This window comes from Aptenodytes patagonicus, chromosome 2 (assembly GCF_965638725.1).
Source record: "Aptenodytes patagonicus chromosome 2, bAptPat1.pri.cur, whole genome shotgun sequence".
Taxonomy (NCBI): Eukaryota; Metazoa; Chordata; class Aves; order Sphenisciformes; family Spheniscidae; genus Aptenodytes; species Aptenodytes patagonicus.
The window spans coordinates 74,795,437-74,810,187 of NC_134950.1; the positions used below are offsets into that span (position 1 = coordinate 74,795,437).

At 36.8% G+C, this 14,751-nt stretch overlaps 1 protein-coding gene across 2 annotated transcripts in view; it reads left to right on the forward strand.

The window, feature by feature from the left end:
- GALNT1 (polypeptide N-acetylgalactosaminyltransferase 1) overlaps positions 1–14,751 on the forward strand; it is a 91,144-nt gene that overhangs the window by 44,492 nt on the left and 31,901 nt on the right. For both annotated transcript variants that reach the window (XM_076330238.1, XM_076330239.1), the window contains exons 3-4: positions 693–918; positions 7,895–8,069. In XM_076330238.1, the coding sequence (XP_076186353.1) occupies positions 780–918; positions 7,895–8,069 (314 nt within the window). In that variant the 5' untranslated portion in view covers positions 693–779. The remainder of the gene's footprint in view (positions 1–692; positions 919–7,894; positions 8,070–14,751) is intronic.

Sequence of the window (14,751 nt, forward strand, 5' to 3'; positions counted from 1 at the left end):
TAATCAAGCATTAAATTATTAAAGTCACTTTAAGCATCAAAATTATCAGTTGATACCTTTAGCTTTGAATATGATCACAGTGGCTTGTAGGTACTTTCTTCACTTTGCCTACTGTTTAACTTTACCAAAAGGGATGTTTATGTTTGGTTTGCTGAAAGCAAAGCATTTGTCTTTGTGACAAAGGTGTAATGTGCCGTTAGACTTTATTGAAAATACAGGCATTTGTAGACTAGCATTCCTAGTGATGGGCACAGAAAGTCCATGTGTACTGCATGGGAGGAGCATGAGGAATATTAGCCATGGACTTCACACAGCACAGATTGATACCCTGCTTCCTGAGATGTTCCTGGTTCCATTTAGCTTGTTCTGATTTCTAGAGGATCCAGAGAATTCCTTTTAATTTCATTAGATGTACCTACCCTCTTCTCCAGTGGCTCAGCAGAGCACTCTGTTTTGGTCAATTGTTTTAACGTTTCAGGTGATGAATGTTAACATAGTGAAGGACTGGAGTAGTGCTGCTTTGATTGACCTTGTTCCCTTAATCTCATTGGAGTGCATAGGGCATTCATTTTGATACATACAGCATTTGGTAACTAAATTGTTACCATTAAAATGTAGTTAAAATTTCTGCTTTTAGCTGCTGTCCTCTTGTAACTTTTTGTGACTTTTTTCTTTTTTTTTTTTCCCCCCAGATACAGAACGTCTCTCAAACTGGATTAAAGCAACCTGTTGATATTTTTATTTATACTTTTTAATTTTTGTATTTGACTTAAAGTGCCATGAAAAAATTTGCATATTGCAAGGTGGTCCTTGCCACCTCTTTGGTTTGGGTCCTTCTGGATATGTTTCTGTTGCTGTACTTCAGTGAATGCAACAAATGTGATGAGAAAAAAGAACGAGGCCTGCCTGCTGGAGATGGTAAGTTTTCTGCCTGAGTAATCTTTAAATTATGCTCATTTAAAACTGCACTGCTTTTAAACATTTGATTCCCCCCCCCCCCCAACAATATAGTATTGCATCAGTATTTAGGTGTTGCAGAATAGTCAGTGTTTCTTTGAATGACTAGGAAATAAGCACATTACCTGAGATGTATGTTGCAGATTTAAATGCTTACTTAAGATGTAGAATTTTAAGCACTAATGTATGTGGAAAAATAATAAAACTATGCAACAAGCGGTTTGGGAATGTAAGCTATGTTAATATTGTCTAAAGCATGTTCTAAATTTCCACCAGTGAGGAAGCAAAGGCACTGTTAACTTCACTAGACTTGATGGTAAAACAAACCAAACCAACAACCAACCTTACTTCTTCCCCTGCCCCCGCAAAAAAACAAAACAAAAAACTAAGCCAAAATTTGGCCAGTGACTATAGCAGTAAGGGACAGCGAATGTTGCAATGAAAATAAATTTATGAAAATAGATAGAATAAAGCTGGCTGTAGAAGTGACAAATATGAGGGGGGTGGGTGTGAGTGTGTATATACACACGTATGCACATGCTTATGTATGTAACTCCTTTGAAGTGAGAGCTGTGTTATTCAATACTAAAGCTCCTCAGATAAGCTTTCTGTTTTGTTACTGCCATCTTAGTTTTTTGGTACCAGCTAGATGAGCTGAGTGTAGCTTTTTGAAAGCCAGTACCATTCCTGTTGCCAGCTTTTGTTTTAGGGAGGTCGTCATAGTTGATCACATGGGGAAAAAAGGGTTGATGCAGGGAGAATTCACCCCTGCAACGTCTCAGCACAGGCATTTAGAACTGCAGGCAGCTGCTGCCTCCAGTTCATTTGTGAAACATCTAGTTTTGTGGTATGGTGCCTCTCCCACTGGAAAGGCTGTGTCTGTATGTTTCACTGCTGCTATAGGAAACTTACGCAGTGATGCTCAATGTTAAGTCTGATCAGCCAACTGTACTCAAGATTTAATTAATGCTTTCCATCACAAAAAACTTTTTCACCTGTTGGCATTTGGTATGGACAGCTGACATCCCTGGGAAATTTTCTGAAATGTTTTGATAACAATGTTGCTCTGTTACAAAATAACACTGGGGAGATGTTTAGGAAATGTTAGTTTTGGTTTGGTTTGTTTTTTTTCTCCCCATGATGAAAACAGGACGAGAAATCTCCACAGAGAGCAACAACGTGAAAGAATGTAGAATTTCTCTGCTTAGTACCTCTGAACTGTTGTTTCCACGACTCCATGCAAATATTTTAGAGAGATTCTGGTTCACCTGAGTGTTGCAGAAGGGATTTAAATTTTCAGTTGCTTGCATTTCATCTTTTGGGTTTCTTTTCCTGTGAGTGGAAAAGAAAGTGGCGAGAAAATGAATTAGGGTTATGTAGAAAGTATGTCTCTTATAGGAATTCAGTCTTTTTTTTTGTCCTTTTTTTTTTTTTTCCCCCAGAAGTTGGGAAATCTTCTTGAGGATAAGATGATGACTGATACTGTGTTAAGGAATGGATCCACTTTTTGGATTCCCACAACATGTTTACACGATGCTAAGCAGATAACTTATGCCAGGCTTCTTTAGAGCTGTTTTGCAAACAGGATCGTTTTTGCTCTTGGCAAACAGCAATTGAGGTCAATATATAGCAAACTTGGTTTGATATATTGATGATGTTGAAAGTTTGGATGACTTTACACATAAAGTCATTGGGGGATCCTTCAGGTGAGGGAAAATCTGCAGCTTTTAAAGATTAGTATTATGATTTTCCCTATGTAACATTGGCTTTACTTAGTTAAGTACAGTCTTTATATATTCAAATATGTCCGCTAGAAACCACGGTTGTAGTTGACAATGTGACACTTCCTTTTAACCTGGTTGCATGCCTGATCTTAGATATTCTTACTTGTTCCAGTAGTTTACTGATTTGGAGTCTGTAGTGGATTTATTCCCACTCAGAATGCTGAGAATCTCCTCAGATAACATTGAGGCTAATTTTTTCTGTGAAGCTTTTATCAAAATCTGCTTTTTTACTTCACTTTTTTTCCCCCTATTCATTTCCGTAATTGATTTAGTTTTCTTGATTCAGCATAAATTATGTAAGTGTTCTGAATTTAATAGTCTCTTTGTCCATATCACTCTAGTGTATAGCTTCTCTTTGCAATTCGTGGAAGAATTCCATGGCATTTAATGAACCTACTCAACATATGAGTAAGTTTTTCTAAAGAGTTTGTAAGTTTATTTTAGGCTGTGCTTGCTTAGTTGGAAAAATTAGTCTTTAGATATTTTAGCAGGAGCAAAGGATTTTGAGGATGATTTCTGGACAGTTCAGACTTTCATGAAGTTAGAAGGGTGTTTTCCTTAGGTTTTTAATACAGAAAATGGAGGGAGTTTCTTTTTCAGAATGAGACTTAGAGCCGTGGTCTAAATTGCCTTTGGGAAAAATCTTTCTCGTTGGTATTGATGGCATAAGATACCAGCATCTTAAATCATGAGCTTCAGCTTATGTGTCTAACATTGGATTGTATGTATACCACTGTTATATTTTACACATTGCTCAAAATAAGAAATAATAAAGGAATGTGAATGTGAATCTGTGGAAAAATCTGTGTACATGATTATGGTGGACAGTAAGACGACTGGGATAAAGGTCTTTGTGTCTGCTATCATAGAGATTGAGGGCTGGTAGTTGAAATGATGCGAGTGTGGAGATGAGGGGACAAAAGGTGAAGTGGAAAAGGGACAGGCACTTACCAGGCTGTGAGTAAGAGAGCTGGGGTGGAAATGTTTGGGAAAAGGGGGCCTGGCATGGTGTCTGGGTAGTACAGGACTGGGGAATTAAAGTGGTACCAGAGGGGAGGGATAGTTAGAATCTAGTGACTGTAATTGTGTGGGATGATTTGGCCATAAGCTTAAGCCTTTGCCCACCCCTTCCACCATGGCGGAAGAAGACAGTAGTAGCTTCAGGAGGTAGCCTGGGGAAGTGGGATCAGAACACCTAGCAGTGTTGATTCCAGCATCAGTCCGTGGGAGCTGGGAGGGAGCCTGTGCTTGTCCTGGCTGATAGTGCTGCTCTTCCTTCTTCCCACCATGACCACTCTTAGAGAGGGGGGAGTAGGTCAGGGGAAGCTCTCTCCAGTGCTCAGCTCTCAGGTTGTCTCACCTATTCTGAGCTACCCAGCTGACCTGGACAGTGCACACCCCTTGCCCAAACTGTCACAGCTGTTCCTTCTGTTGGCACATCTTCTGCGTGGTGGTTCCCTTTTTGTAATTACTGATGGTTCATCAGTCAAACTCACAGAGAGTAATAGCTGATGATGGAGGGCTGTTGCTGTAAGTTTAAAGATTGTTATGAGTTGGAAAGAAAATCACTGAACCTTAGTAAGCATCATCTATGTTATGTAGTAGTTTTTTCCAAACCTGAAATTCATAGGATATCTAGTTGAGCACTGTTGTTTCCAGTTGGGGATTTGGCATTGCAATTTAGATATCACGGCCTGGAATAGAACTTACTGATAAGAGTAATCAAGTTCTAGACTTAAAGAAAGGGCTCAAGCTGTTCTCTAACAATACAAAAAGGGACTATTCCTGTAAACAAAAAATGCCCAGGTAGTACTGTGGTTTTACTAATAAAGATTTTTTTTGTGTAGCTCTGTCTTATTTCTGTAAGAATTCTGTATGTCAGCTCTGAGGTCTTGACTTAAATGAAGATCAAATGAGTCCTTCCTTACCCCCAGTTACAGGCTTCTTAAAGGTATGACTGCAAAGGAACTTCCAGCTTTGGCACTTGATGCAGTTTCTAAATAAACTTCCAAACTCATCCTTTTTCCCTTTTTTCCGCTCAAGGGGCATTCCACTTGTGTAATGATTAGAAGCCCTACAAAAAAAAAAAAAAAGAAAAAAAAATCTTTCAGACCTAGGATTGGTATTGCAAGAGTCTTGTGATCTCAGCTACTTGCTATTTACAATCATTTCTTGGGGCAATGACAAATTTAAACTAGGACCAGTCATTTTTGTCAAGTGCCAATCAAGGTCTTGTGTTCTGAATTTTGAGCTCTTTGGTAAAGATGGAATATCTGAGTTGTGACTTGGTTCTGAATATTCTTATCTGCGTAAAAAATTCTTAAGAAAAGTGAGTAGGTTCAAGATATAAACCACAGATCTAATATTTGAAAATAGGACTGTTCATCATAAATCAGTCATAAATCAGGGGTGTGTGTAAGAGACAAAACATCTCTGAACTTGTACCTGTCGAAACAGCTTTCCTGTAATTGTGCTGGCTCCTCCAAAGGTGACTGGACTTGGCGTTTTGGTCATTTACCATTGTTGTGGCCCCTAAAGACATGTCAGGGAAGAATCCGTCCCTCTTTCTGGCTTTAGATGGTCTTAGATTTTGAAGTACCTGTTTTTCACAGGCATATTGCCTCGTAAAAAGGAATTTGTAGTCCATAGTCCATAAAGAGTTCCTGACTTTTAATGAAGATCTGGAAAAGATCAAGCCCTCTTCGAAACTAATGTTTTACTGATACAAATGAGAAATGTCTGGAAAAACATTACTACATTTCCCGTTGGATCAGGTGATGATTAAGTCATTCATTTAGCTCTGAAACTTGTAGCTCTAAATTAAATTACTGTTTGTTAGAAGTATGTCATCAGTACATGTCTACAGTCCTTCAAAGGAAATATTTTTTTCATAGTTAACTGACAAAAGAGCACTGCAGTTTGAATTTTTAACAACGTGTATTAGTCATTTTGGGAGAATGTTGTTGGTTTGTGTTTGTATGAAAACTACATGCTTTTGTGGGAAAATAGATTACTGTAAATGCAGAAACCTGAGAGAAGATAGTTAACTCTTCTTGGAAAGTCATCTCTGTGCTTGCACACCAAGCTTGCCTGTCTTTGCATTTAGTGAGGTCCATAAAATATCTGTGGATCTAGTTAGCTGTTGCTGGATTTTTCTGCAGGAGAAGGGAGTACTTTATTTAGGTAAAATGTATAATCAAGTAGTATATATTTGCTAATGAAATTTAAAAATTCGCTGATGAATTTGAGGAATTTGTACACCTGGATCCAACTCACTGATGTGCTAAACTAGCATCTAACAGCAAGATCTACAAATGTGAAAGATGAGTTTTCAGTTAATTTAGCTATTCAGTTCAACTGGTTTAGTCAAAGTTAAACAACTGGAAGTATAAATGAAACAGAAAATTATTTTTTCTTCTAAATAACAAATATGGTAGGATAAGACATTCACTCTTGAGAATGCTGAAAAACCTGGTGAATAATTGTTTTTTTTAACATATAACTATATTCTGATAGCTTTTGTTTAATCATTTTAGGTATGTTGAACACTCATTTAATCATTTTCTGTCCAAGTGAACCTATATACTAATTGTTATACACTTAATAAAAATAGTTATGATAGCCTACGTAATAAAACCAAGCTGAATATATAAAATTAAGCCCAAATAATTGCCTTATTGTATACTATAATTTTATGTTGATTACCCCCCAAAAGGCACAAATTCTTATTTAAAAAGTTATGCAATTGCAAATCAGCAAGTTTTGATGCATGTTCAACTGTACTTTCTTAGGAGGCAAAGATGCAAAGCAAACTGCATCTGATTAACTGCAAACTGCTTGTTAAAACAAGCGCCTAAATCCGTCTGCTCAGGATCTGCTTGGACATACCGATTCTATCAGTTTTTAGTGTATGAGTGGCTGGCTGGTAACTTCTAGTATTATGTAGCTCAACTTACAGTCAAGGGGAGTTTGGTAAAAAGAAAGCATCTCTGTGGTGGGAGGATTTTCTCTGCTAAATGTTACTGCGTTAATGCAACTAGTGCAGTTGCTTCAGGTACTTGAAAATGAAAGTTTCTCAAGGAACACATTGTGCTTGTAACCAATTAATGCTAAATGCAAACTAGCAAAATGTTTCACTTATTAGTAAGCATATATTTTAAGTCTTAGTGTTTCAGCAAGGATGGAAGGCTTGGGCTTTTTTTATAAATTTTGTTTTTATTCTTTACATGGCTATTTGCTCTTGGCATAAGCTTTAATTACACTGTGCTGTCCTAGATGCAAATTAAAGATAATTTGAAGCTGGGCTTATTACTGAGCGCTTTGGTGCCTTTATTTTAAAATACTTTCTGTTCCTCTGTTTAGATCTTAAATTACTATTTTTTATTAAAATTTGTAGTGAATTTGTAAAGTAGTAATATTTCAAATTCAGTATTCGAGCATTTAAAACAGTTCAGGAGAAAAGTAAATGGGTATTTGTAAAGGAAATGTAAGGTTTTTTTAATGTTTTGGTTTTTCACTTACTTTGTTTAAAAAAATAATTCAAGAGTCTGCATTGCTTTTCCTCCTCCCTCTCTCCCTCATCAGTTTAATCAGATATTTGATATTTAAGATTTCTTTGGTTTAAACATGTGAAGTGTTACTGTTTCTGTTTCGAGTACTACCGTTAAACTCCAAAATGTAATTACGTTGACTAAAAATAACGTTAGTAAAGCCAAGAGAAATTATTTCTCAACTGTGAATGCCAATGTCATTCTGTCAAAATAAAAATGTGGAAATAAATGTAAAGTTACAATTTTACTTTAATTTAATCTTTACTAAAATCCCTGTTTTCAGGGATTCAACTTTTCCTGAAAAGCTTGTGTGTGCAAGAACAATCTGGGATATAAATGCCTGTTGTTCCAGAACTTTAGTCAGTTAGGACATGATGATGGATAGATATAAACCCTTACTGTTTTTTCAAATGAATTGTGGTGTCTAAGAATAGCATTTAACTACTTCTGTTAAACTCCCAAATATGAAGATTTGTTTTCATTTCCAAAACTTGGTGGGTTTAGAACTCTGTTTTAAACAGGAACACTTCTACAGTGTAAAATAAAGTATAAACAAACAAAAGCAAGCATAAAAGTAGTTACCAACATTTTATTTATTCTTAGTTCCAGAACCCATACAAAAACCACACGAAGGACCTGGAGAGATGGGGAAGCCTGTGGTCATTCCGAAAGAGGAGCAAGAAAAAATGAAAGAAATGTTTAAAATAAATCAATTTAATTTAATGGCAAGTGAAATGATTGCACTCAACAGATCTTTACCTGATGTCAGGTTAGAAGGGTAAGTGCCTTATGTTGTATTAAAAATGTACTCTACTTAAATGAAGAATGTGTAAAGAGTGATCCAAAACAGGAGTTCAGTTCTGTAAGATATTACTGTTGAAGTGGAAAGTAGGATTTCTTGTATATATGGTACTTATTTGTAAAATAAGATTGAACAGCAGAAACCAGTTTTCTTCAGCGTTATTTAACTTTGAATCTGATTACAAGTATGAAGCCTGTTCGGGGAATAGAAATTAATTTGGCTGAAGGAAAACAAAGTTAACTTAAGACTTGGCATTTCAGGAAAAAATTACTGATTTGAAAAATTCATGCTCTGCTTGTAATGAGGCAGACTAAAATTCTGCATTATATGAAATAGAAAAGATTTGATGATGAGAAAGAAATAATTTAAAAATTTCTTACCTAATGAAATGTGCAAAGCCTCATTTGGGTTGCATTATAATGTTTTCTAATATCCGTCTGGTTTGTTTTGATCTTGCCTCTGAAATATTGATCCTTTAAGAGCTATTTGAGTCATAAATAATTAAAAAGAAAATTGTAGCCTTGTTTTAAATAAAACTAAGATTGCTTTACTCTCCTGGGGCTACTCTGGCAGGGTAGCTGATGACTCCCCCCACCCCTCTTGCTTATGAAAGGGACTCTCAAGTTAAAGCTCATGAAACAAGATTTTCCCAATCAATTATCTGCATTCTCTTGCAAGAATCAGATGCTATAGAAACCCCATTTCTTTAGAAGCTCTGCTGTTGCTTCTTTATACACAAGGCCTAGCTGCTGGATTGATTTGTTTTCATTTCCTACCTCAGAAGATAGTATTAGAAGAATGAGATGAAGCTCTGACCGCTTTTCATTTTTAATGAGTGACACAGAGCTGGTTTGTAGGTACCTTCATCTTCTGTGATGAATGTGATTCTGTGTAGCATGCGAGTTCCTGGTAGTGCTGGTGTTCTTAATAACTGAGCCATATATTTTTCAAAATATGGTTTCATAAGTTTGAATTAACGTAACTTTTCAGTTGATTTTCAGACATATTATTAGTCAGATTTTATGGTCACTACTTGCCGGTTTCTCAGTACAGTGCAAGAATGCAAATCATGAACTTGCAGGGTTTTCTTTCAAAACTGACAGATGTTGTTTGGGGGGGGTTATATCCTTTTCTCTCATGTTACTGCTCTGATCGTGGTTGTAACTTGGCAATGGGATCTCTTGACATTCATGCAGATTCATATGTAGTATCTGCCCCTTTTATCACACTCTCTGTAGGATAAGAAATTGCTTTACTGTAAAGCGGTGACTTCCACCGGTTAAGAACTTGTAGTTAGCATTCTCAAATTGTTTTAGCTGTGAGGAAAATCGTAAGTTTTGTTGGAGACTTTTGTCAAAGCTGGGATGCTAATTTGGGTTGATTTCTGTATGTTGTTCTGAAAGAGCTGAATGGAAGGAATTAACAAAACTTTTGGGAAATGATAGTTACAACAGCTGGTTATTTGGAAGGTAAACGAGTAATTTTTCATTATGACCCTGGAAGTATGGAAGAAACTAAATAACATCATCTGTTTATCAGCATTCATATTGGAAAACTTGCATGTATATATTCTACCATTTTTATAGTGTAAGTACAAAGATAAGAAAATAAATTTGTGGATCGAAAAAGTTGACTTAATTGTAAGCTTTGTGAAGTCTAGACTTTGAATTAACCAAAAATGGAAGGAGAAATTGTTCTAAACTATTAAAAAATTATTACCTAAGCATCACTCAAGCTTTTGCAGACAAATCACAATTTTAAAATCAAGTTGAGCTATAGGAATTTTTTGTCTTGCACACTTGGCTATCCTCTGCAGTTACTGTGTTTCGCATTATAAATTTAGTAATGTTGCATTTGTTTCTCTTCCATTTGTATGGACGCAAATACTGTCACTATACTATGTGTGTGAAAGTGGAATCCTAGAATAAAATTTTAGGTAAGATCTCAGGGCAGAGTTGGATTTTCTGTTTTTGTAAATTGCTGCCAACAATTTTAACATTTATTTGCTGTGTGCATTTTTAGTAGATTTTGAGAGAAAAATGGTCCCCAAAAAGCTCCTCCTTTTGTCATCTTTTCAGTATGTACTCTATAAGGTCACGCTAATTAAGAAGTTGGGGAGTGTGTTAACATTTCCCCAGCAAATTTGAGAACACTACTGTGTTTACAATGCAAGCGTATCTTAATCTGGACGTGTGGATTAATATTACTTTCCAAGAACACTGTAGCCATTTTCAGAATTGTGAAAACTATAAATATGCTCCCGTGTTGTATGTATGTCTTATGAAAGTATTTATCTGGTTAGTCAAAATACTCACATGGTCAGAAACACTTTCTGCTGCGTTAGTAGAGTTGCTTCTGTTATAACTTGTTCTATCTATATCCCTGCTAATACGGAAATAGTTTGGGGAGAAGGAGAATAGGTAATTTCTAATCAGTCCTTACCACATTTATGAGCTTACGGCACAGCTGCCAGTAGCACTTTCAATCAAGGTTTCGAAAAAGCGGGATATGTTCAAAGGCATGCTTTGCTGCTCAACCATGTAATTTTCTTCTTCTCAGGTTTTGTGGGTTGCTTCGTTTAATGTGGTGCGGGGGGAAGTTGTGACTATTTCAAGTCCTGTAATTCTGCGGTATGTCAGTTCTTCTGAAGTACCGAAGTCTGTAAAGTTTTCCCTAATGGTTAATCATTCAAAAGCTGGTGGAATTAAGTGTGCCAGGACCAATTTGCCACATGTATTTAATGGAGATGGTGTAACTTGTCAGCTGGAGAGCAGCTTTTGAAGTAGTCTACGTTATCCTTCGCATTAATTTCTGGTTCTGCCAAAACCCCCATCACCTGTGCGAAGGCAAGCACATTTGTGTACCTGCTCGGTCCCCGAGGCAGCACATACTTTAACGGGTTACGTGTTCTGTCTCACACGTCTGCCTCTGGGTGCTCATAGGTTAATCTCTACAGATGACCCACTCAGGGCATCACATCTATGTTTTGGCCAAGAAATTTTGTTTCCGTACTAAAAGAACAAAAATGTGAGCTGTCTTAATAACTTCTAGGCACTTCTCCAGCTCAGGGAACTCCTCAGTACGAGATACCTACAGCAGCTGAAATCTGTGTTCTGCTGAGCTGTGCCATATTAACGGGTTTATATTTATTTTTATTATTTGGCACAAAATTACTGAGGCATGTAGACGCCTTTAAAATCATTGACATGTGCCTCAGTTGCTAGTCATTTTGTGTCTACAAGCAGGAACATTATTCTACTTATTCTTCTCGTTGTCCCAACTAAATGATTTACTTAAAAGAAAAAACTAAACCAGAAGTAATTTTCTTAGCCTGGATACTTCCCCGAATCTGGTCTGGGGCATGTTGGTGTAACTAACTAATATAACTGCCAGTGCCACAACCTCTAGAGGGATATTGTGGGGGAACAAGCAGCTGGGGATAGCAGATTGGTTTTAAGTTGTTAATAGAATAATTCTTGTAAGCATGTCTTATTCTGGTCTGTGAATCAGTCATCAAAGTGGGAGCTGATTCACAGTTGCCAGGAAAATATGCAGCTGTGGGCTTGACATGACAGCAAAGAGTAAAAGACGGGTGATTAGGAACTCTAGAGTCTTGCCTTGATTTTGCTGAAGATGAGGGAGGCAATGAATAAAATAGGTGTCAATGACTAAAATAGGTGTTCATCTGTGCCTGTGTGTCTTAGACCGATACTCAAGCTGGAAAGTGGTGTGGTTAAATGCATGAAATTTGCATGTGTCGTATGACTTGGTTTTGCTCTCAGTGCTGTTTCAGGTGACTTGGAAGCTGCTTTATAAAATGAAGAATGAGTACTGTGTTCTAAGGCTGAGCTTTCCAGGCTGTAGTCATTATTTAATAAATTGTGGAATGTATAAAACATTTGAGGAGACATTTGGGTCCCTGGTGTGAGAGTTTAAACTCAATTCTGACTTTTTTTACACTAGAGAAGAGCATCTTAAAACACTCTTCCAGGCACAAGTGGTCAAGGCTGGAAACAATGGAGGCATAGCTGGGACAGAATAATGTCGTTCATGTAAGCTCTGGTCTCGACTGGAGCTTATGATGCAGTACTAGGAGGGTGTCATATTTTGCAAGTTGAGATTTCTTGGCAAGGTGATGGACTTCCCCAAGCAGACCTGCAGCAAGGAGGAGTGTGGATAGCTTTGAGATACCTTAGCAACCCTTTCTCCAAGGCTGCAGGTTCTGTAGAACTTGGTGTAAAAAATCTTCCTTGTCATTTTGTTCTTTTGTATAATTTTGCCAGAATTAAGGGTATCGGACATCTTACTATACCTCATTTAGTTCTGCATAACATTTGAGATCTTTTAACTATCCTTTTCTCAAACTGTCTGTATTCAGGAAGTAGGTATGTTGGGTTTTGAGTGGTATAGATAGTGTTAGGGTATAATCAGAATTTTTAGCCAGATGGCCCTACATATTTGAGTGAACTGGGTCTAAATTCATACAAACTATGACTTCAGCCACTTAATAGAAAAATAAGATGCAGATCTCTAACTAAGACCTTAATGTTTAACTAGTACAGTAATGTGGTCAGTTTAAGTTATAATTGAAGGCTTTTTTTCTGAATCAAACTACCTTGCTCAGTTCCTGCTGCCAGGCTTACTTTCACAATCGGGAGGAAGTAGACAATTTTTTTTTCTGGTGTTAAAAGCCATTCTTCTAAGTCTTAACTTACACGAATGTTGTGGAGCTTATAGCAATTATACTGGGCTCCTTCCTAAGTCCTTCATATGACTAATTCTGTCATCTCTTTGCTTAGAAAGAACCGTATTTACATTTAGGCAGTGTTAATTATATGATACAATATAATGATTTTCAGTTATGGGACTGCAATCTGGTTTTCATACGTGTGCTTTAAAAAAGTATTGTTCATTTTAAGCCTGAAATATACATGTGAGAATACACTGGCATTTGGATTTTTAACTTCTCAAAACAAATTGATTTGCTGTATACTTTTAAGATACTACAGTTGAATCATATTATGACACATTCATAAAACTTACACAATCCCTGTGTGAGGAAAATAGTTTCAGTAAACCTATTCATGGTAAAACTAATAAAGGCACACATGCAAGAGCACGCTCTCGGAACTCAAATGTGTGACACTTTATGGGGTTTTTAAATGGCAGCACTTGAAATATTTACGTCTGTGAGGCTTGTGAAAGTGTGCTCTCTTTGCTTTTAATTATTTTAATTCAGGAGAAGAGCTAAGGGGGTAGTTTTATACTACGTATAATCTGGTGTAAATGTGGACTGCAGCCAAAAGAAGTCTTCGGACTGCTTCTGATGATACTGATCTGATGATTGTGTGGCCTTGGCATTCACTAACTGGATGGAGGATTGCACACCAAAAAGGGGAAAAAAATTATATTTTGCCCAATCAGCAAACTGAAGCAACACACCCAGCAGCTGTATGATTACCAGATCTGATGCAAAGAAGGGGATGGGCCAAAACTGTAATGGTGAAAAGTGAGATTATTGCTTTTGGCAGCAGCCCACAGTTGCACTGCATTAGGTGGAACATGGGGGGGAAAAAAACCTTTCTTACAGAAAGTGTGTATTAAAATCCTCATAAGGTCTTGGGGATTTAAATAGCTCCATAAATTGTGATATGCTTTGTGAACTTCTGGTATTCATTTAGCTCAGGTCATAGTGATGTAAAAGATGATAAAAAAGAGGAAAGTTGTCAACATAGGTGGTGGAAGACTTCAGAAGTTTATTCAATGTTTTGTTACAAGCTAGAAATCCAGGCTGTTTACTAACCTGGCATCTGTAAAGGAAATCTGCTGATCTGATGACCAGCAATGTAACTTTCAGCAATGTCACGCTGGAAGTCTGAAAGCATGGAGGTATTAAAGACTTTACAATTCTTTCAAGCAGGAATATTTTTTCATCTGGCTTTTGTGGTGAATATAGCTTGTTATTGGCCCACTGTAGAATCAACATTTGGAAATATTCTTGTTCACGCTGACTTAATTGAGTTAGCTGGAAGAAATTACCTATAAATCTTTTTCCTAGAGAAAGTTTAGAGGGGAAAAAAATTAACTTTAAAAATGAGCTTGCTTCCTGTAAACTTTTAAAAATATATATATAGACATATATACATGTGTGTGTCTGTATATACAAACAAACACTTGGCAATCTCATTCTTAGTTATGAGTGTCTTCCATTTTGGATGAGCAGCCATATCCTGAACTTTATTCAAATTGATAGGTCAAGTGTGGAAAATAATTTGGGTAGAGAACTTAAGGTTCAATTTCAGCCTTTGAGGACAGAATTGTTTTTGCTTCTGTCAAGAGATGCTTTCCTGTGATCATTTTCAGGATAATGAAATAGTCAATTGCAGCTAATTATTTTTGTGAAATTCTGCTTGAATTCTGTAACCACAATGGTTTTAAGGACCATTTTGGATTTTGTTTCCAGGGTCTAAAGAAGATTTCTACTTGACTCATGAGATAATGCGACCTTTCTTATATCCAAATGTTTGAGATCAGAAGAAAGGAAAATTTCATACTCTTGATGTCAGGTAAATTATGTAATACTGTTGAAGGCAGACGTTAAGCAGGCTGGATGGAAACTTTTAAATAACAATAAGGGATTTGCCTGCATTCAGGTCAC